The sequence below is a fragment of the Indicator indicator genome, chromosome 21 (assembly GCF_027791375.1).
Source record: "Indicator indicator isolate 239-I01 chromosome 21, UM_Iind_1.1, whole genome shotgun sequence".
NCBI lineage: Eukaryota > Metazoa > Chordata > Aves > Piciformes > Indicatoridae > Indicator > Indicator indicator.
This window is the reverse complement of record NC_072030.1, coordinates 2,873,740-2,895,113: the sequence shown is the minus strand read 5'-3', so window position 1 is coordinate 2,895,113 and position 21,374 is coordinate 2,873,740. Positions and strand designations below refer to the sequence as shown.

At 42.8% G+C, this 21,374-nt stretch overlaps 1 protein-coding gene across 1 annotated transcript in view; it reads right to left on the bottom strand.

Annotated features, from left to right (window-relative positions):
• MUC5AC (mucin 5AC, oligomeric mucus/gel-forming) overlaps positions 1-21,374 on the bottom strand; it is a 56,071-nt gene that overhangs the window by 20,830 nt on the left and 13,867 nt on the right. The window contains exons 10-35 of the mRNA XM_054390736.1: positions 21,106-21,223; positions 20,172-20,310; positions 18,342-18,452; positions 17,885-17,954; positions 16,999-17,136; positions 16,750-16,914; positions 15,541-15,635; positions 14,398-14,524; positions 13,576-13,831; positions 12,438-12,487; positions 11,752-11,852; positions 11,472-11,623; positions 10,788-10,926; positions 10,573-10,686; positions 10,089-10,268; positions 9,087-9,326; positions 8,416-8,572; positions 7,697-7,825; positions 7,234-7,375; positions 6,394-6,437; positions 6,067-6,291; positions 3,743-4,269; positions 3,083-3,229; positions 1,544-2,962; positions 1,031-1,423; positions 399-910 (exon numbers count right to left, since the gene is read on the bottom strand). Coding sequence (XP_054246711.1) covers positions 399-910; positions 1,031-1,423; positions 1,544-2,962; positions 3,083-3,229; positions 3,743-4,269; positions 6,067-6,291; positions 6,394-6,437; positions 7,234-7,375; positions 7,697-7,825; positions 8,416-8,572; positions 9,087-9,326; positions 10,089-10,268; positions 10,573-10,686; positions 10,788-10,926; positions 11,472-11,623; positions 11,752-11,852; positions 12,438-12,487; positions 13,576-13,831; positions 14,398-14,524; positions 15,541-15,635; positions 16,750-16,914; positions 16,999-17,136; positions 17,885-17,954; positions 18,342-18,452; positions 20,172-20,310; positions 21,106-21,223 — 5,890 coding nt within the window. The remainder of the gene's footprint in view (positions 1-398; positions 911-1,030; positions 1,424-1,543; positions 2,963-3,082; positions 3,230-3,742; positions 4,270-6,066; positions 6,292-6,393; positions 6,438-7,233; positions 7,376-7,696; positions 7,826-8,415; positions 8,573-9,086; positions 9,327-10,088; positions 10,269-10,572; positions 10,687-10,787; positions 10,927-11,471; positions 11,624-11,751; positions 11,853-12,437; positions 12,488-13,575; positions 13,832-14,397; positions 14,525-15,540; positions 15,636-16,749; positions 16,915-16,998; positions 17,137-17,884; positions 17,955-18,341; positions 18,453-20,171; positions 20,311-21,105; positions 21,224-21,374) is intronic.

The following is a 21,374-nucleotide window of genomic DNA, read 5'->3' as shown; positions in this document are numbered from 1 at the left end:
GGACGCGGATCTTGTAGTTGAGGCACATTTTAAATTTGCCAGTCTGGTCCTGGTTCTTGCACACCAGTCCAAAGTTGACATCGCACTGCACGACCTGTCCGACCTGTGTGATGGGCAGCTCAGGGTAGTCCTCAGCACGGCACTCGATCTCCTGTGGATGTTGACAGATTTTCTTGCCAGCAGCCCGGATGTGCTGGTAGGTTTCAAAGTCTCCCTGGTTGGGTCCCGGTGAGGGGAAGTCGACGTCCAACCATTCGGTCCAGCTGCATATGTTGGGCTGACAGGGCGTAGAGACCTGGGTGGTGGTGGAGGTTGAGCTGGGGATGTAAGGGGTTGGTGGTGGCGTGGGGCTTGTGGTGGTGGTGTAGGTCTGCGATGTGGTTTCCGAGGAAGTGGATTGCGTGGAGGTGGTTATGGAGGTGGAGGTTGGTGTTCTGCGTGTGGTGGTAGTGGTGGGGCTGGTGGTGCTGTAGGGCAGTGGTGCTGGGCAGTTGGGGTTGGGGCTGCAGCAGAGGACGCGGATCTTGTAGTTGAGGCACATTTTAAATTTGCCAGTCTGGTCCTGGTTCTTGCACACCAGTCCAAAGTTGACATCGCACTGCACGACCTGTCCGACCTGTGTGATGGGCAGCTCAGGGTAGTCCTCAGCACGGCACTCGATCTCCTGTGGATGTTGACAGATTTTCTTGCCAGCAGCCCGGATGTGCTGGTAGGTTTCAAAGTCTCCCTGGTTGGGTCCCGGTGAGGGGAAGTCGACGTCCAACCATTCGGTCCAGCTGCATATGTTGGGCTGACAGGGCGTAGAGACCTGGGTGGTGGTGGAGGTTGAGCTGGGGATGTAAGGGGTTGGTGGTGGCGTGGGGCTTGTGGTGGTGGTGTAGGTCTGCGATGTGGTTTCCGAGGAAGTGGACTGCGTGGAGGTGGTTATGGAGGTGGAGGTTGGTGTTCTGCGTGTGGTGGTAGTGGTGGGGCTGGTGGTGCTGTAGGGCAGTGGTGCTGGGCAGTTGGGGTTGGGGCTGCAGCAGAGGACGCGGATCTTGTAGTTGAGGCACATTTTAAATTTGCCAGTCTGGTCCTGGTTCTTGCACACCAGTCCAAAGTTGACATCGCACTGCACGACCTGTCCGACCTGTGTGATGGGCAGCTCAGGGTAGTCTTCAGCACGGCACTCGATCTCCTGTGGATGTTGACAGATTTTCTTGCCAGCAGCCCGGATGTGCTGGTAGGTTTCAAAGTCTCCCTGGTTGGGTCCCGGTGAGGGGAAGTCGACGTCCAACCATTCGGTCCAGCTGCATATGTTGGGCTGACAGGGCGTAGAGACCTGGGTGGTGGTGGAGGTTGAGCTGGGGATGTAAGGGGTTGGTGGTGGCGTGGGGCTTGTGGTGGTGGTGTAGGTCTGCGATGTGGTTTCCGAGGAAGTGGACTGCGTGGAGGTGGTTATGGAGGTGGAGGTTGGTGTTCTGCGTGTGGTGGTAGTGGTGGGGCTGGTGGTGCTGTAGGGCAGTGGTGCTGGGCAGTTGGGGTTGGGGCTGCAGCAGAGGACGCGGATCTTGTAGTTGAGGCACATTTTAAATTTGCCAGTCTGGTCCTGGTTCTTGCACACCAGTCCAAAGTTGACATCGCACTGCACGACCTGTCCGACCTGTGTGATGGGCAGCTCAGGGTAGTCCTCAGCACGGCACTCGATCTCCTGTGGATGTTGACAGATTTTCTTGCCAGCAGCCCGGATGTGCTGGTAGGTTTCAAAGTCTCCCTGGTTGGGTCCCGGTGAGGGGAAGTCGACGTCCAACCATTCGGTCCAGCTGCATATGTTGGGCTGACAGGGCGTAGAGACCTGGGTGGTGGTGGAGGTTGAGCTGGGGATGTAAGGGGTTGGTGGTGGCGTGGGGCTTGTGGTGGTGGTGTAGGTCTGCGATGTGGTTTCCGAGGAAGTGGACTGCGTGGAGGTGGTTATGGAGGTGGAGGTTGGTGTTCTGCGTGTGGTGGTAGTGGTGGGGCTGGTGGTGCTGTAGGGCAGTGGTGCTGGGCAGTTGGGGTTGGGGCTGCAGCAGAGGACGCGGATCTTGTAGTTGAGGCACATTTTAAATTTGCCAGTCTGGTCCTGGTTCTTGCACACCAGTCCAAAGTTGACATCGCACTGCACGACCTGTCCGACCTGTGTGATGGGCAGCTCAGGGTAGTCCTCAGCACGGCACTCGATCTCCTGTGGATGTTGACAGATTTTCTTGCCAGCAGCCCGGATGTGCTGGTAGGTTTCAAAGTCTCCCTGGTTGGGTCCCGGTGAGGGGAAGTCGACGTCCAACCATTCGGTCCAGCTGCATATGTTGGGCTGACAGGGAGTAGAGACCTGGGTGGTGGTGGAGGTTGAGCTGGGGATGTAAGGGGTTGGTGGTGGCGTGGGGCTTGTGGTGGTGGTGTAGGTCTGCGATGTGGTTTCCGAGGAAGTGGACTGCGTGGAGGTGGTTATGGAGGTGGAGGTTGGTGTTCTGCGTGTGGTGGTAGTGGTGGGGCTGGTGGTGCTGTAGGGCAGTGGTGCTGGGCAGTTGGGGTTGGGGCTGCAGCAGAGGACGCGGATCTTGTAGTTGAGGCACATTTTAAATTTGCCAGTCTGGTCCTGGTTCTTGCACACCAGTCCAAAGTTGACATCGCACTGCACGACCTGTCCGACCTGTGTGATGGGCAGCTCAGGGTAGTCCTCAGCACGGCACTCGATCTCCTGTGGATGTTGACAGATTTTCTTGCCAGCAGCCCGGATGTGCTGGTAGGTTTCAAAGTCTCCCTGGTTGGGTCCCGGTGAGGGGAAGTCGACGTCCAACCATTCGGTCCAGCTGCAAATGTTGGGCTGACAGGGCGTAGAGACCTGGGTGGTGGTGGAGGTTGAGCTGGGGATGTAAGGGGTTGGTGGTGGCGTGGGGCTTGTGGTGGTGGTGTAGGTCTGCGATGTGGTTTCCGAGGAAGTGGACTGCGTGGAGGTGGTTATGGAGGTGGAGGTTGGTGTTCTGCGTGTGGTGGTAGTGGTGGGGCTGGTGGTGCTGTAGGGCAGTGGTGCTGGGCAGTTGGGGTTGGGGCTGCAGCAGAGGACGCGGATCTTGTAGTTGAGGCACATTTTAAATTTGCCAGTCTGGTCCTGGTTCTTGCACACCAGTCCAAAGTTGACATCGCACTGCACGACCTGTCCGACCTGTGTGATGGGCAGCTCAGGGTAGTCCTCAGCACGGCACTCGATCTCCTGTGGATGTTGACAGATTTTCTTGCCAGCAGCCCGGATGTGCTGGTAGGTTTCAAAGTCTCCCTGGTTGGGTCCCGGTGAAGGGAAGTCGACGTCCAACCATTCAGTCCAGCTGCATATTTTGGTCTCACAGGGGGTTGAGTACTGGGTGGTGGTCGTGGTGCTGTATGTTGTTGTTTGAGGTGTGGTTGTTCTCATTTGAATTGGTTGTGTTTGTGGTGTAGTCGTCGATATTGTTGGCGATTCATGTTTTGTGTGTATATATGGTGTTGTTATTTCTGTAGATGTTGTCGTGGGAGTTGTTGAATACGTTGTTGTCTCACATGGTATTACTGTTTTTTCACAGCATTTAAATCTCACCTCATAGTTATAGCAGATGGGTGGTAGTTGGTTTTTGTTGTAGCATTTCAAACCTACTTCTGTGTTGCATGTTATGTTTTGTTCCAGGAGTGGATATGGCGTGTTTGGGAACCTTACTGCTCTGCATTCCACAGCTTTTCTGTTTGCACAAACTTTGTATCCCTTCTTTTCAATATTATGAATTGTTTCAAAATCTCCATCATTATATCCAGAGCCAGGATAGCTGACATCATACCACCTTGACCAGTAACATTCTTCTTTGGTACAAAGTGGTATTGTTGCGGTAGAGGTGAGAGTGGTTGTTGTAGTTGCAGTAGTTGTAGTTGCAGTAGTTGTAGTTTCTTCAGTACTCGTGCTCTTAGTTGGTGTTGTGGAAGAGCATGGTACGAAAACACAGCATAGGATTCTTATTTCATAGTTATCGCACATTGTTGAGATTTGGTCTTTGTTGTAACATATAAGCCCGGATTTTGTGCTGCATTCTACTTTTTGGCCTAGGTCCTTCAGTGGTATGTCAGGGAATTTCTCTGCCCTACATTCAACAGCCCGAGGAGCTTTGCAGACTTCATAACCTTTAGCTCTCAAATCATCAAAGGTTTCAAAATCTCCACCGTCATAGCCAGGGGTTTGCACACTCCCATCATACCATTGTGACCACTCGCAGACTTCATGAACACACACTGATGTAGTCGGGGACACTGAAAAAGAGATGACAAAACCTGGGATAAATTCCTGTAGATATTCCAAAACGTTTAAGTGATATTAAATTAGCTGAAATTATTCCTGAGTTCCTTTGCTTTCATTGTGAGCCTGTCATGCATCAGTGTAATGTACTTAAAATTGAATATGAATTAGAACAGAAAATCCATCACTTGGGAATTTAATGTCCTGATGTGCTTTGAACTGTCACTTCCCAAAAGTGTGCTAAATATCCTTTACAAAGTGCTGTAAAATCTTCAGTCATCATTTACACAAAATTGGGGGGGGAGGGGATCTCACTTTTTTTTTTTTTGCATTTCATTCAGTGTCATTGTTTGGCTTGTGTCTTGCTTCAATATTTACTGGCCTCTCTGCAATGTCAAAACCCAAGTCTGTGCATCAAGATCACTTTTTGCTTCCAAATGAGTTGACTCCTCATGTACTGTGTTACATTGTCTTTGCTCCTCCATTTCAAGTACAGGATGTCCGATTGTGGCCATTTAAGGCTATAGGTGCCTTTCAGAGACCACAAAGTTACAGGAGGTGTACCAGAAAGTGTAATCTTGATATTTCTTCCCATACATCCTGCATCCCTATAAATCTGGATGCAAATTTATTTTCTTCCTTTTTACCTCTCCTATCTCCTCCTGGGAAAACATCCAGGCCCTTATCCCTTGCGAGGAGTGAGGCCTGGTTGTAGGCCTTGGTGATGCTGCCAATTAGGCTTGGGGCTGCCTAACTGGGGTTTAGATTTGCCAAGCTGAATTTTGTGCTGCATCATGAATCCAGCAGTATAGAAGGCAGGGAGGCCTTGGTGGGGAGGAACATGGGAGCCTGGGTTTTGTTGACCTGGCATAGAAGGAGGTTTGTGTGAAACTTTGGCTTCATGAACTTCTGTGTTAAGCCCAGACTATGGATTTTGTGTGTTTTATATGCTTTGCTATGCTCACCACTACAGAACTGTAGCACTGTAGTTTGCAAGTAGCCTTTCCATTTAAACTTTCCAGTACTATCCAAACCTTTGTGTTTTGCCCCTTTGGGAGCAATAGAGCAAGTTGCCTGCTCGTTAAACTACAACACCAATGTAGCATTATCACCATCTCTACACTTCCTATTTTAGCTCTAGCCTTTAGAAAGCATTTCTTGGTTGGAGAGCAGTCCATAAGCTTTTGCAGGTCAATTTTAATTGGGAAATGGCTGGAAAATGGCTAATGGATTACCGCAGTGCTGATGGTTTCTTTGATTTCAAAGCCTGCAGTTGTAAAATTAATTCTGAGTTCTTATTAAGCATTTGCCTGTAGTAATTAGAGATTATCAGCCTGAAGAAAGCTGACCAGGAACTCTGTTCAGTATCTCAACCTGAGCAATTTACTTAGTGGTGTAATTATAAATACCATGAACCTGACCAGAAATGTTAAATTCTGTAGAGAAATAAAGAAAGTAGTGACTTATTATTTTTATAAAGGTTATTCCATGTATAGAAATAGTTATAATTACAGATAATAAATCAAATGCTGCTTTTTTATAGTTCACTATGAAGATAAGTAAAATAATAATATCAAACCAGGGTGTAGCAGCTTCCACTTTGTTGTTTCAGCAGAGTTTTTATTTTCTGTGTTTATTTTCATATATTATTTTAGTTCCCAAATACCAACTAAACCCAAATGCTCATAAGAAATGAGTTACTTATTTTGAGGTTCTATTAATTCATTTATGTTGTGAGTCTGAGCATGGGGATTTTGTTAGCTATATTTTACTTAGTAATGCATGAAATATACTCTTAGCATGTGTAAAGGATGTACCTGTGGAAGTAGTGGGAGCTGTTGTAGTGCTGAAGTGGAAGGTTGTTGTGGGTGTTGTTGAGACTGGACAGTCATAGACAATCCTTTCAAGTGTTCCATTGGCACTACAAACTGCCACAATACAACCTCCTATGCCGTCTGTAGTATTGTAGACCACATCTTTATAGCCATATTTCTTTCCCTCATAAATGCAGACACATTCTGTAAGTCAAAAGAGAGTGTTACTCCTTGGCAGCTGACACACAGAGCAGGCTTCTTCAAGTGCATCCTATTCAGATAAAAAATATCACTTTGCCAACGTACCGTAAACATCATAGCTGCATCTTTTGCCATGAATTGTGCATTCACTGGAGAAGAGAAAAAAAGGAGATAATAACAGTGAATATGTTGGCTCATGACATTATTTTATTGCTTTACTTTTGTTCTATTGACCCTCTCTGCCATTCTGGATGTGCTGCTTACAATATTCAAGTGTAGCTGCCTTAAAGGCATGATAACATAGGTGTTAACTGCTTGACAACTGGTTCTGTTATCTTTGTGCTGTTTCACAGAATCACAGAATATTAGGGGTTGGAAAGGACCTCCAAAGATCATCTAGTCCAAACCCCCTGCCAGGGCAGGATCACCTAGAGTAGGTCACACAGGAATGTGTCCAGGTGGGTTTGGAATGCTTCCACAGAAGGAAACTCCACAACCTCTCTGGGCAGAAGGTTTAGAAGCACTTGTCCCAGTGTGTCATCAATTCTTGCAGAATGTGTGGGAATACTTGCTGACTGTTACAAATATGCAAGCACCAGTGCAGCAACAGAAACAAGCTCAAAAAGTGAAGAGTAGTTGCCTACTAGCTTCTAAATAATTTCACACCATGATTTTAGGCATACCTTAATAAAATTTCTCCAGATAGTCCAGTAACCATTATTATTCGTGTTTAGTTTTACTTAATTTAAGAATTATAAAACTAGTAAAAGTACTTTAATAAATAAAGAATAAGTAAAAGGTTCATCTCTATGTAGCAAAATATTTTGGGGAATGAATGACAATCAGATGTTATTTGCCTACTGTTGGCAAACAAAAACCTTAACGCATGATAAATTATGCTCCGTGGCTTTGAACTCAAAGTTTTAAAACCTTTACTAATCATACCATGACTGACAGTTCTCTTTCGAAGGCATCAGTGTTCCTGGTTTGTAATTCTTTCCATTTTCATAGCAACCACAAGTGTCAACACAACTCATGGTTTCTTCATCAAAATAGGGCTTATTTTTTGGACAGTTTGGATAGCAGCCTGCAATGGAAAACGAGAGTTATGTTAAGAGCAGGTCTAAGAGTAGGACTAACTATTCTCTGCTTCTATCTTTTTTCCCCAAATTATCCTGTATAGTAAGCGGCACTTTAGACTCCTACTGCTATTGCCTTGGTTGCACATCAAGTTTTGGAGCATTTTGTCCTCATCCTCTCTCCAAACAATGTCACAATCCGCTATGGAGTAAGATCCTATGTAGGAAATCTCTTATAATTTCTAATGTAAATATTAAGTCATATACATTTTGTTAGATTGCATTTTACCTTTTTGTAGGTAGAATGAGATATGCATAACTGTGCTTACCTTCCAATCCCCTCAACTCATGAAGGCATTTCCCACTTGGATTTTTGCAGGTCTTCATACAAGGGGCTCCGCACGGCTTGTAGTGCCATTCACACTCCCCTTGGGGATTGTAGTAATCACAGAAGAGAGCTAGAGGGTGCAGAAATGACAGGAAAAGAGCTAAGGACTTCTTGCTCTGCTGTCTTTCAATTTTGTTGGGTGAAAGCCCCATGTGATCAGCATAATCACATAGGTGGTGAACAGCATGTTGACTTAGTTTTGGTTTAATAGAGTTGTTACACCTCTACCACATTTTGACACCAGAAAAGCATAGAACAGAGTTGAACATTAAGCATGGAAAATCAATTAATTGAATCACTGATTTTTAGCTGGCAGGAACTAATACGTATTTACACTGAGTCTGAGGTAGGCAGGTGGGAGCATAATATGATATTATAGTCCACCAGCTGTGAATCATAACTGAAAGTAAATCAAACCCTGGGAACACCACTGGTAAAATTACTATCAATGGTTTCATTTGAAGGAATTAGGTTTGCTTCATGTGATTTACCGAACTTGTTTTGTGTGGGTTCTTTTTTGCTGGCTTTAGACTATAGCAGTGCCTCCTTCAAATACAGTTTTATTCTTCTTTCTTTCATCATTCTACTTTTTTTTTTTTTTTTTTTCAGCTGGTTTCTTCCCCTCTCAACCACTTCAAATAATAGTAGGGTGAAACTCACGACAAATGGATGGGGTTCTCCATGAAATGCAGATGTCCAGCTCATTGCAGGCTTGAGCATAGGCAGCTACTGCTGTACAGAAACATTCACAGTCCCCTCCAGTGTCACAGGCACAAGCATCATCCACACATGCTTGATAGTATTCATTTGGTTCAACCTGTTGGAGAAAACATTGGAGTTTCCATGTGCTTGTCCTCTTTGGAAAGGCATTTAGTGTCTTTAAAAAATGGAGTAAACTATCTGAAACTGAGAATACTTTGAAAAGGAAAAGGCTGAATACAGCTCTTTTTAAAAAGCTGTGATGCTAAAGAACTGTTTGATGTTGAAGATAGAATTGCAGAACGAATAAGGTTGCATTACAACAAGCTGACACACAGTCATGCATATGAGGTGGCTGATAATTAAATTAGTAACAAATGATGCCATTAGAAACTAAATTATCTGTGATATTGTGCCTTCTGTTAAAAAAACCTAATTCTCAATTTCCTGCATGTATCAACTCAAGGCACAAGCTGAGCAAACAAAAGTGAAAATACTTCTGTATGGTCTCCCTGGTGCTTAGTCTGATTTCACACAAAATGTACTTTAATGTCTTTTCAACTATCTTACTTAAAAAAAAAATAATGTAATATCTGGCTTGAGAGAATTTGAGGCTGAAGTTTTTGTCATACCTGGGAGTGACACTTTGCAAACACTTCACTGGTAATGATGCTGCATTGCTTTTGTGCCCAGGCTTTCCTGTACGGGTTGGCAGTGCATGGATCCTTCGTACCATTGGCATTGGGGCAACTAGAAGACACCTTCCAGCTGTTGGCAAACTCCTGCACATTTCCTACCACAGACTGACTGCGAGTAGTGAAGTCATTATTTCCATTGCCATCATAGTTTCCACAAAGTCCACAGACATGTCCCTGCATGGAGATAAATGTGAAATGACAGAGTTCAGTAAGAAACAGTTTCTTAGTATCTGCAAGTAGCAGACCTGTTTATAAAAGACAAGGGCAATGGCTTCAAACCAGAGAAGAGCAGATTTAGATTGGATGTTAGGAACAGGTTCTTTACTATGAGGGTGGTGGAACACTGGAACAGGCTGCCCAGGGAGGTGGTTGAGGCCCCTTCCCTGGAGATATTCAAGGTGAGGCTCGACAGGGCTCTGGGCACTCTGATCTAATTGAGGATGTTCCTGCTAACTGCGGAGGGGGTTTCACTGGATGAGCTTTGGAGGTCCCTTCCAACCCAGACCATTCTATGATTCTATGAATCTTAAATTTATCTGGGCCTCTTCAGTTACAGTCTCAGACATTTTCATAAAATGCCTTTCATGAAGAGATGCCTCTAGCTTATTGTTAGGAAGGGTAAGGATAGGAAGCAGAGCAGACTCATTAGTTTTTTTCTTAGTATTAAGCTAACCAGTTTCACCTAATCCTGAACATACCTTTTCAGTGAAAACTTTGGATGAATAGCTACTGATGTAGTTGATGTTAAGCTATTGCTGAATAATTTAAAGAGAATGTGTAGTACACAATCCAAGTCAGCACTACAAAGGTAGCAATGTACAATTGCTGCTCTTTTAAGTCTTCCTATTACAGCCTGAGTTGCCTTTTTTTTTCGAGAGGTAACATGAATATGTTTCAGAAATCATTTTGTCCAGGTTTTTGGTTTTGAAAATGTACCTCAAAGCTGGGGCTAAGTTTGATAAAGATGCTCGTTTTCTTGTCCCACATGAGTATCAGGCCAACAGTAGTGTCAACCACCATGTAGATGCCCATAGAACGGATCTGGAACGGCATTTTTCCCCCGGGGGCCCTTTGGATGACATCAGACTGTCCATCACTGAGTACCAGCTCATAGTTCTAGGACAGAAAAAGAAGAAGAGAAGAAGTTAGAGGCCAGTTTAAAAAGTCATCTATTTGGTATAGTTTTATGTTATTGAACTGTTATTGAAGTAACTCTGTTATCACCAATATGATTCTGTTCCACAACCTTACGTTAAGCAGTTTCTCTTTAGAATTCCCTCCTTTGCTTTCTCTAGCAGAGAGCAAAATCAATAGCAGTGAATAATGAATTGTAGTAACATTCTCACTGTCTTGGAGGACACTTGTTCTGTCCTTCTGGCACATTAGGCCCAAGGGACCACTTATTAAAGCAAATACTTACCCCCAGGAAAACTTTAATAGACTTAGAGCAAGTGGTTCCTGTAGTGCCACATGGAATGTTCTCAGTGATGACTCTGAAGGTTCCCTGATTCGCACCTTGTTGACCACAGTAGTTCTGAAACAGAGGAATGATAGTGGATGTTAGCTGTGCTGCATGGTCCTATGTGAAATGCAAGGTACTTGAATAGTGCAAGAAGCAGGGGAGGGCTCTGTTACCTGGACCAGGACATATTCACAATCTCCTTCAAAATCAAAGCGTTTGCCATCAAAGGTGGTGTAGTGCCCATCTCCATAAACAGAGCAGGTTTCCAGGCAGGGTTCCTGGGAGCAGTGCCATTTTCTGTTTCTACATGTGCTGCCCAAGACAGAAAGCACTCCAAATGTGAGAAATAGACAGGCATACGATATAGCTATAGCTATATTCCTGCATACGCATCAATATGATTTTAAATTCTCTTAAGCCTATCATGAAAAACAAAGATTAGTTTTGCTTGTTCTCAGGAATGCAGCATAGCTCAAGAGCTGTTGGGATTTATCCAAAGATTGTGCTAGTTCCTGATATCATGAATAGTTTGGATTAGAAAACATTTTAAACCTTTCACATTTCCAACTGTATTGAAATGTAAGGGCTTCCTGTGAGGGAAAAAGCTTTCTTCACTTGAAAGACCATGACAAGATCCAAACCATCTTGTTCTTCTGACCACTTGCAATTTCTATTCTGTGTGATGTTGTGAAAAACAGACAGAATTTGATTTGTGGGTACTAAGTGGATCATCTTACATGGGATTCCTTCCTATAAATCTTGATACTGCTAGAGTGAAATGCTGTAATTCACCTAAAGCTTAAACTGTTCCCTTTCAGATGCTTGAAATAAATCTTTTTGTTTCAATGTGCTCTTACCAATTGTTGCAGCCAACTCTGATTGATTGTCCTGGATTGTAGAAATTCCCATTGTGAATACATGGACAATCTTCTGGAGCTATGCAGCCACCTTTGCCATCCAGCACTTTGTTGTGAGGACACACACAGCCAGAGACACACTGGGTTTTGTACTGTACAGGCCAGACAGAGAACAGGCATTGAAACACTTCCCTGAAGGAAGAGTCCAGATGCAGCTGGTAATTGTAAAAGAGATGCAGTTTAAAATGCTTTCAGTTGAGTATAAAGAGTTTGTACTTACACATTCCATATCTAGAGTCTGACAGCTCTTCTGGCATCCTGCTCCTACTACATCTCCAGTGGCATTGCCGCAGTCAATATAGACCATGGGGTGTGTGCAGACTGAAAGAGAGAAAAGCCATGAGGAAGGTGAGCTCACCAGTGTATTTATTTCTTTGTGTTTCCTTAATGCAGATAGGAAAAAAAACAACCAACCAACCAAAATAACCCAAACCAACAAAAACCTTTTTGTGGGATACATTTAGCTTAATTATAGTGATTTTGACCAGAAGCAGAAACTGAATATTCTTTTAAAGTCATGCTAATCTGTTTTTTTTTTGTGTGTGTGTGCTTATACTGATAAATTAATATTTAGTTAGCTTCATGAAACATTTCCTTTCAGCAAAAAAGAAACCCAAGCAAACAGAGATCCTGATTTACTTTGTATTTTTGATAAGGTTTTTGTAGCAATGTTATTTTATTTAAAATGTGGATGGTTTTCTCCTCCCATTCAGTGAGGTGACCAAGTATTCTTTTCCTCTGGGTAACCCAAGAGTTATCACTTCTTTCAGCTATCTGAAAGATAAGGCAGTGTTTCTTTACATTTGGGGAATACCCAGCACATTACAGAAGCCATCAGTTCAGGTTTGTAGAATGATATAAAAAGGGAGAACCAGAAAGGGAGAATGAAAGACAATTTTAAGTTACCTGGTTCAGGTTTCTCTCCAGTGCAGCTCAGCTTTCCATAGGAGCAGGTGCTGTAAAAAGAACAGAGAATTGATATGTTTTTGCTTTTCCCTGCTAAGTTGCAGTTTGTTTTCCAATGAATTTGAAATACTAAGAAAACACTGTGTGATAAAACAAAGAAAATGTGTCCTTTATCAAAATATTTGGTACCATTCAAAGATATTTTATACTACGAAGACCAAAATACAAGAGTACACAGCCAGGTTTGCTCTGCCCAGTTGCCTGGTTAAAAACTGTCCTTCAGAATAGTTCCTATTCCATTCATAATGGGAATAATCTGTAATGGGATAATCAAGCATCTTTCACCACAGAACAAGAATTTTACAGTCATGGGTAAGAAAATTATGTGTGGTGGGGAGTGACTGACTGACTGGGTGGGAGTGTGGCTGTTAGCCAAGGCTAACCTATCACAGTATGGTTTGTTGAACTTTTGTAATAGTCTAAGTTGAATCTTCCAAACATGGATATCCCAAACAGTTTTTGAGGATCTGTGGGATTTTTGTAGTTATTTTTTTAGGGAGAGAAGTGCAGCTGATTTGAACGGATTGTATAATGTGTGTAGGAGTTTATGGTAGCCTATATCAAATCTCACTCTTTTAGTTACACATCTCAAGGATGATCAGAGGGCTGGAGCACCTCTCCTATGAAGACAGACTGAGAGATTTTTGGGCTGTTCAGTCTGGAGAAGAGAAGGCTCCCAGGAAACCTTCTTTTGGCCTTCCAGTATCTAAAGGGGGCTAAAAAAAGCTGGTGAGGGACTTCTGAGGGTGTCAGGGAGTGATAGGACTGGGGGGAATGGAGCAAAACTAGAAGTGGATAAGTTCAGACTGGATGTTAGGAAGAAGTTGTTCCCCATGAGGGTGGTGAGAGACTGGCACAGGTTGCCCAGGGAGGTGGTGGAAGCCTCATCCCTGGAAGTTTTTGCAGCCAGGTTGGATGTGGCTTTGGGCAACCTGCTGTGGTGTGAGGTGTCCCTGCCCATGCCAGGAGAGTTGGAACTAGATGATCCTTGAGGTCCCTTCCAACCCTGACAATTCTATGATTGTATGATTCTATTTCTTACCAGACAATTCTATGATTGTATGATTCTATTTCTTACCAGACAATGCCATTATCATGGATAACTTCTCCAGAAGACAGAGGTGTTCCCTTGTAGTAGCAAGGACAGCTAGAAGCAGGCACACACTTCCCACTGTCATCCATGTAGGTTCCATTTATGCAGGTGCAGCCATCAACTGGGACAAACTCGATGCTGCAGGTGACATCAGGCTCGCTCAGAGAGCGGCAGGTGGGCTGGCAGGAGTTGATGTAGTAAGAGTACTCCAAGGATTTTGGACACAGTTTGGTGTATTTTGCTAGGGAGTGAAAAGGTGAGTTACATTGGTAGTTCTCTAAGGAATCAATGTGGGTATAAATGCAGCATCTGAGGTGTAAAATATATATGATAACCACATCAGTGTATGCACTTGTGCTTTATTGATGCCCTGATTCTGTCATTATTGTTGTGGTACTGCGTGAGCAGAATTTTGCCCTATACATGAATAAAAACATTTTGTCCAGGTTAAGAGATTAAAATTAAAATTTAAAACTATAATAACTTAGTGCATAATCTTTTTTTTTCTTCATTGCTGTTTTTGTATTTTTTGTCAAAGCCCACTGAGAAGCACTCCACTTATTTTATTCCTGTTGCAAGGGTGTTGAGGTCCATGCTGCTTGTGCTGATTCTGAGCAAGCAATGTAGCAAAGCCTCTTCTTTATATTTCTCCTTTCTTACTGTTTATCTTTTATGGTACTCTCTTCCTCCTCAAATTCTTGAAGGTCAAAACCATTGAACACAATTTGCTGTGGGAATCCCTGCAAGCTGCAGTGTGAGGCTTTCTGGATGATGGTTTTTCAAGAGGCAAAGGGATGTAGAACTTACTGCAGGCTTTGGTCCTCCACCCAGTGAGGAGAACTCCTTTAGCAGCACAGGCCCTGGAGTAGCTGGAAAGGGCAGCACACATGCAGTCCTCACTCTTCTCACAGTTACAGGTGTCAAACATGCAGTTCTGGGAAAAAAGTTTGGCATATGATCAGCACATTGTCATGTCCAAGCCACCACCCTCTACATTTTAGTGTCAGGTTCATCAGAGCTATAAGTGAGTGTAGTCCATATGCAGAAGTAAATAAATACCTGGTTTTCATTTGAGGATTTCATTCTGCACTTACAAAAAAAAGATTATTTGCATGGCAAGAGGATCAAAATTTTACTCTATTTTTTCTTTGTCTCTTTTTCACTTTCCAGGTGTTGGTTAGATTTCCCAGCTACTTCCCATTTGTAGCCACTCTGCCATATATACTTAGAACAAGGAGAAGGCATTTGATGCTTCCCAGCTTTTAAGATTTAGGTTTAGGAGTCTGAGCTCTCTATATCAGAGGAAAGAGGAAAAATAGATTTCATTTAATGTGATGCTCTGTGGGCAAGGTCACTGTAATCCCATTTGTCATTCCAGAAGATGATTGTTGGGCATAATCTTACAGATTTCCAATAACAGGGAGACCCTCTAAAGTCCCCAGGCAGTCTGTTCCAGAGCTTCATCACCTTCAATTCCTGGAATATTTTTGTTCACATCTTACCTAAATGTCTTTGCTGCCTCATACACACATTTCTTGGCTTGTCCTTGAATATATATAAAAGCCTTCTGAGAGCAGTTCAGAGCAGCTAAGCAAAATGTTAATTAAGATTCTGACAACAGCTTTCCTTATCTCTTAGGAGGGACAGCTTTGGTCCTTTGATCTGATAAGGAGGCCAGGGGAGTCCAAGCTCTTAGCTTAGGCATTTAACTTAACACCTATAAGTATGGGCAGCAGGAATATGCCTGCAAGTTTACCCTCCTGGGGGTGAAAACAAAGATACCCTTACAAAAGAGTAATTATAGTGATGTGCAGATAAAAATGAACCCTTGGCTTGAAAAGGACTATCACGAATGTATCTCCTCCCAGCTAGCAAGTTATTCTCTCAGGTGTTACTATCAGAAATTCCAGTCTTTTTCTTTTAAAAGGGAAAAAGTTAAGAGCCAAGTACCTTCTGATAAACTTCTGGATTCACTGTGGAGTGACATTCAGCAAAAGGTCCCTTGGGATCAGAGAGCAGTCCACACCAGTGCTGAGCATACTGGTCTGTGAATTGAGCACATGGTAAGAATTTCTGTTGCACTTCATTCTCATCTTTAAGGTCCCTTCCAACTCAAATCATTCTATGATTCTCTAAATGTTTCAATGTAACTATCCTTCCTCCAGGGAAACCTCAGAAGCTTACTTTTACAGTACAATTCAGCATTTGCTATACCACAAACAGTCTTTCACTTTATTTACACTGCAATATAAACTCCTTATAAACCCCATCCTCATGGTAATCCTCATGGAACAAACTAGGACATCCTTAGCTGAACTTAGAAGAAAGTTCACACTGTGAATTAAAAGTACTCTAGTTTCATCTCAGAAAACAGTGGCTTGCGATGTGAGTGCTCAATATCTACAGATTTGAAATAGAGCCTGAGAGCTATGAAGCTCTGAATTTTAAGTTTTGTTTTTAGTTCCACAGTGAAATGACCACAATGAGCCCAACCTTCAGTGGGGCCAGGCACAGCTTTTTTTTTCCTATATGACTACCAATCTTTTCCACAATGGATCCCTCATATGCTGCTTGGGTTCAGTCTACCTTAGGTAAGCTGGCAAAACCCACTTGCTTTCTTTATCCAGAGGAATACTTTTGAAGCTCTAAAATGTTATTCTATATATTAAGTATTAATTAAACTGAGGAATACAGTGTGTTGTGTGCAAGTGGTCCACCATTAGTTTAATGGAATCATGGAACTGTTTTGGCTTCCAGTATCTGAAGAGGGCCTACAAGAAAGCTGGGGAGGGACTTTTTAGGCTATCATGTAGCGATAGGACTGGGGGGAATGGAATAAAGCGAGAAGCGGGGAGATTCAGACTGGACGTGAGGAAGAAGTTCTTCCCCATGAGAGTGGTGAGAGCCTGGAATGGGTTGTCCAGGGAGGTGGTTGAGGTCCCATCCCTGGAGGTGTTTGCAGCCAGGCTGGATGAGGCTCTGGGCAGCCTGATGTAGTGTGAGGTGTCCCTGCCCATGGCAGGGGGGGGTTGGAACTGGATGATCCTTGTGGTCCCTTCGAACCCTGACTGATTCTATGAAATGTTTCGTGGTTGATCAGCTTATTCCTTCTTTCCATCTTAAAAGAGAACAGAAGAGGTTACTGCATGCTGAGCTTACCATTTTGTATGCTGACAGTACAGGGGTCCTCAAAGGTATTTTTGGCATTAGGACAATCAGCCCGGATTTTCCAAGTGTTGCCAAAAGCAGCTGAAGTGCCCTCTATTACTCCACTGGTGGTTTTGAAATCATCTGTCTGCACATCATTGAAGTTTCCACAGAGACCTGAAAAGAACCAGAGGAGCTGTGAAGGTCTCCTGCAGCATGAAGCGTAGCGATGCAGGCAGTGGTCAGGAGAAGATCACTTACCACAGGTCTGCCCTTTATGTGATGGCTCTAGGTCTATGTATGCTTGCATGACAGGCACGAGCTGAACTTGTATCTGAAGACCAAAGGTTGTTTCCATAATGATGAAGAAAGATGATGGTCTGAAGATGGTGACATTTGCTGAGGACATAAAAGGTGAGATGAGCAGGTGGAACAGCTCTTTATTATACAGAGGGATGCTACAGGTGTGTTTGATGTGATCCTAATTTCTGAAGAAGTGGGATGAAAAGGATCCAGGGTTTCAAATCCAGCATGAAACACGTGTAAAACACCTCCACTTTTGTTTTTCAGGTGTTTTAAAATAAGGGCAAAAAATGGCCCTCTGTTGCTAGTTAAAAGGCCTCCTTTGCCTGGTGAGGATGTTACATGATTTAGTGGTGGACCTCAGCCTGGATCTATTCTGTGCTGTCATGGTTTGCTTTCTGTTCAAGTGCAGTGATATCTGACAAGAACTGGGGTGAGAGAAACTCTCCAGTGATGAATGTGCACCAAGCAAAGGGACAGAGGTAGCACAAGTAACTAAACAACTTGAGATGGTATTTGAGTTCAGTTGCATATCAGAACTTTTCCTTCCTGTTTTAGCAATGTGTTTGGACCAGGAAGTGTGCAGTGATACTATCTGCTTGAACTGAACCTCCATTTAATTAGATATTGCTAAAATTAGACCATAATGTGCTGAAATTGTAAGAGTTGAGCAGGCAAACCCTATTCAAAAACTAGAGACTGTTCTATAGGAGCTGCAATATACCAAAGATAGAATTTGGCTTTAGATTGAGCAATACGTTTTAAAATTAAAACAAAACAAAACAAAAAAACCCAAACCAAAACCAACTGAGCAACATTGCAGAAGTTTTCCAGAGGAACTTACCTGCAGAGAATGGCAGCTGTGTGTAGATCATATTCACAAATACACTGCCAGAAGCTTGAATCACGATGGTCTGTCCACAAGAAAAGACAATGATTACCAAACACTTCAAATCAAGGTAAAACACTTTCCATATGTTTTCTATCTAGTATGGTCCAGGATTAATACAAAAAAAAAAAAGTGGGGAGGAGACTGTGGTAATGTTCTGATTGCTGTACTATCTTTAATCTTTATTACTGTGGTCTGTTGACTGTCAAAACAAACAAGCCCCAAGATAACTAAAGGACAGAAAACTACTAGGAGCTTGACTTCCAATGTACCTACTTTATTCTTATTTTTTTCTTGAATAATATTCAAATGAGATTAAAAAAATAAATTGCAAATTTCCTCTAGGTTGTTCTCTCACTTGCAAACTATTTTCCTATTAAGCTGTATGAGGCTGTCTGCATTCAGGACTTACAGTTTGTCCTCCATTCAGGCTGACAGCTATACTCTTGAGGCACGTCTCAGTGTCAGACAGGCCACACTTGTGGATATCTCCCAGGACACTGAATTCATTGCTGTCACAGAGCTAGAAGAAGGAAACAAAATACCTTGTTAGAATGATTTTTATATCTATTTTTTTTTAACATTAGAATATTGTTGTGTCAAAAATATTCACCCTCAAAAGGAGTTATTAGCAAAGTGACTCTCTTAAAGCACTGTTTCTGCCTGTTTTTCCTGCCCTTGTGGTCTTACATGTATGTGGACAGTCACCAAGTCCTTTGGAATGAAGCATGCAGGAGGCTGTGATTCTAAACATGTCCTCATTTTCTTGGTGTAATGAAGATTAATTTGAAGACAGCTGAGATGCAGGATTACAGCCATCTTGAAATGTCACCTTTAAATTATGGGCTTTCTAACCTTTTCTGTCCAAGTGTAGGGGTTCTCTATACCTCCAGAGCCTCTGAGAGTCTAATTTTATGTGTTGGTGCCCAAAAGGTAGTTTAAGATGTAAGTTTGATCTATGCTTCCATTGTGGATTGGGCCCAATGCTAATGAATCTCATCTGAAAATGTCGTTGATTTAGTCTAATCTATTTCTGAATTACCTCATTCTAGCTCATTTCTATTTTTATGGTTCCCTCTCTCAGTAATATTTTGTTTGAGGTTTTTTTAGAGAGGATTTTATTTAATATAAATTCTTTATGAAAAGTATTTACACCACTCAAGACAAATAAACAACCAATACAGCCAAGGTTCTGAAATCTGCAACTCTGTAGTCATTGGTTTAGATACAGCTGTATCTAAAGAGGGCTATAGCTCAGAATATGACTCAGAATTCAGTCCCTGCTAATCTGGACTCTAGTTTTGAAAATCATCAATTTTGTAACCAGGTTATAAAGCACAGACATGGTTTAGCTTTTTGATTTTACACTCTAAAATCTTCTATATTTACTGGGAAAGATCATTTGGAAGGTTAATTCTCCTAATGAAATAACTCCTCTAGTGTGAATTCTGTTTAATAGTAATTCCGTTACAAACAATATTAATAAATAATCCATTGAACTCTATTAACTGTGACAGAAAGGGCAGTACCAATAGATGTAATAAACACACTGCTCATAAGGAAGAGGTTTTAAAACACCAGACAGGCAGTATTTAATTAAAAACTCAATGGGAAGCATTGGGAGATTGTTTCATGGCACCTAAGAGCTCAGTGCAACTCTTAAACCATGATAAAAGAACACTAAAGTGCTGCAATATATTTGTTTATTGTAACCCTAACTGAAAGGTCCCTGAAATCTCTTTCAGGATCCATGTTGACCTTCTAAGTTTCAGGAAGCTGATGTGATTGTCTGTAGCTTTAATCAAACAATGTTGTATATATATCTCCAACACAAGAGAGATATGGACCTGCTGGAGCAGGTCCAGAGGAGGCCACCAAGATGGTTACAGGGCTGGAGAAGAGAACCTCTTCTGTGAAGACAGGCTGAAAGAATTAGATTGTTCAGCCTGGAGAAGAGAAGGCTTTGGGGAGACCCTAGAGCTGCATTTTGATATCTGAAAGGGACCTGCAAGGAAGGCTAGGGAGGGACTGTTCAAAAGGGCCTGTGGTGATAGGATGAGTGGCAGTGGTTTGAAACTGGAGCAGGAGAGATTTAAGTTGGACATCAGGAGGAAGTTCTGCACAATGAGAGGGGTGAGATACTGGAACAAGTTGCCCAGGGATGTGGTTGAGGCCTCGTCCCTGCAGGCATTCAAGATAAGCAAAACCTTTTCTTTTAGCAAGGATTGTGACTCATTTTTACCTTGGTTAGGACGTAGCTACAGTCTCCAAAGAAGGAATAATGCTTCTCATCAAAAGTGGTGATGTGGGAACCTCCTTCAACGCTGCATGTTCCAGGGCATGACCGGGTGATGCAAGACCATTCACCTCCAGCACAGGTACTGAAATGGAGAAGGCATTCAGTAACCTTGGCTAATGCAAGTGTAAATGACAGAAGAGACAATAAGCGCAGGTGATGCCTTAATTTCCTTCTTGAAGTATTGTCAAGGAAACAAACATTGCCTTGAAAACACAGAATATAATTTTATATATATATTGCTCTTTATTCCAGTCTGGGGTCAGAATTCAGTCTTGGTGAACCTGGCAGCCATTCTGCTGCCTGGGAATGATCGCTCCTCATCTCCACCAGCATGACTCAAGCTTGAAACACCTGAAGTGTTTCTTGGAAAATAGGATGCATGATGCTCTTGGATTCACAGAAAGGTGTATTTGCACACACTCAGGTGATAATCCTCCAGTAAGTATAACAATACTGAAAAAATATATTGCATACCTATCAAAGATGCCTCTCAAATGTTACCACCCACTCTGTCTACTGCAACACATCCCTAAAAGTCACATCCCAGTAGTGTTTTACATGAGCATCATAGTCCTGCAGAGGATGCAACACAGTAGTTCACATTTTTAAACACCTCTGGGATTTGAACTTGATTGGCTTCTTTAATTGATTGATCTTCAAACTGGAGTACATATATCTAACCCCCAATTTTTGCTTCCAAGTGTGAGGAGAAAACAGATGTAAGTATCCTTTAAACATGTCTAATCAAGGAACTTCAGTCCATAAAGAGTTCTTTGTTTCTTTTTAAGGTGAAATTAGATTTTTTTTCCCCCCCGTCTTCAAAATATTCAGGTAATGCACTTAAAAAAAAAAAAAAGTATGAGAAAAGGAGTCTTACCATGATCTGCATTTGGATGAGAAGGAGGCTCCAGGAGCATAAGTTTCCCCTTCATAGGTACAGTGGCATGCCTTACGGGGAATGCAGCCAGCACCATTGATGTCATCAAAGACAGTTCCTAAGGAAAGAAATGGCCTGTTAGTCACTGTGTGCACTGCAGAACCTGCTTTTCTGCACAGAGCTGCCAGGTGCCTGGAAGCATCTTCCATTTCCTCTGCATTACGCAGAAAATAAATAGAAAGTACTTTGGAACAATAGGATGCCAGCTA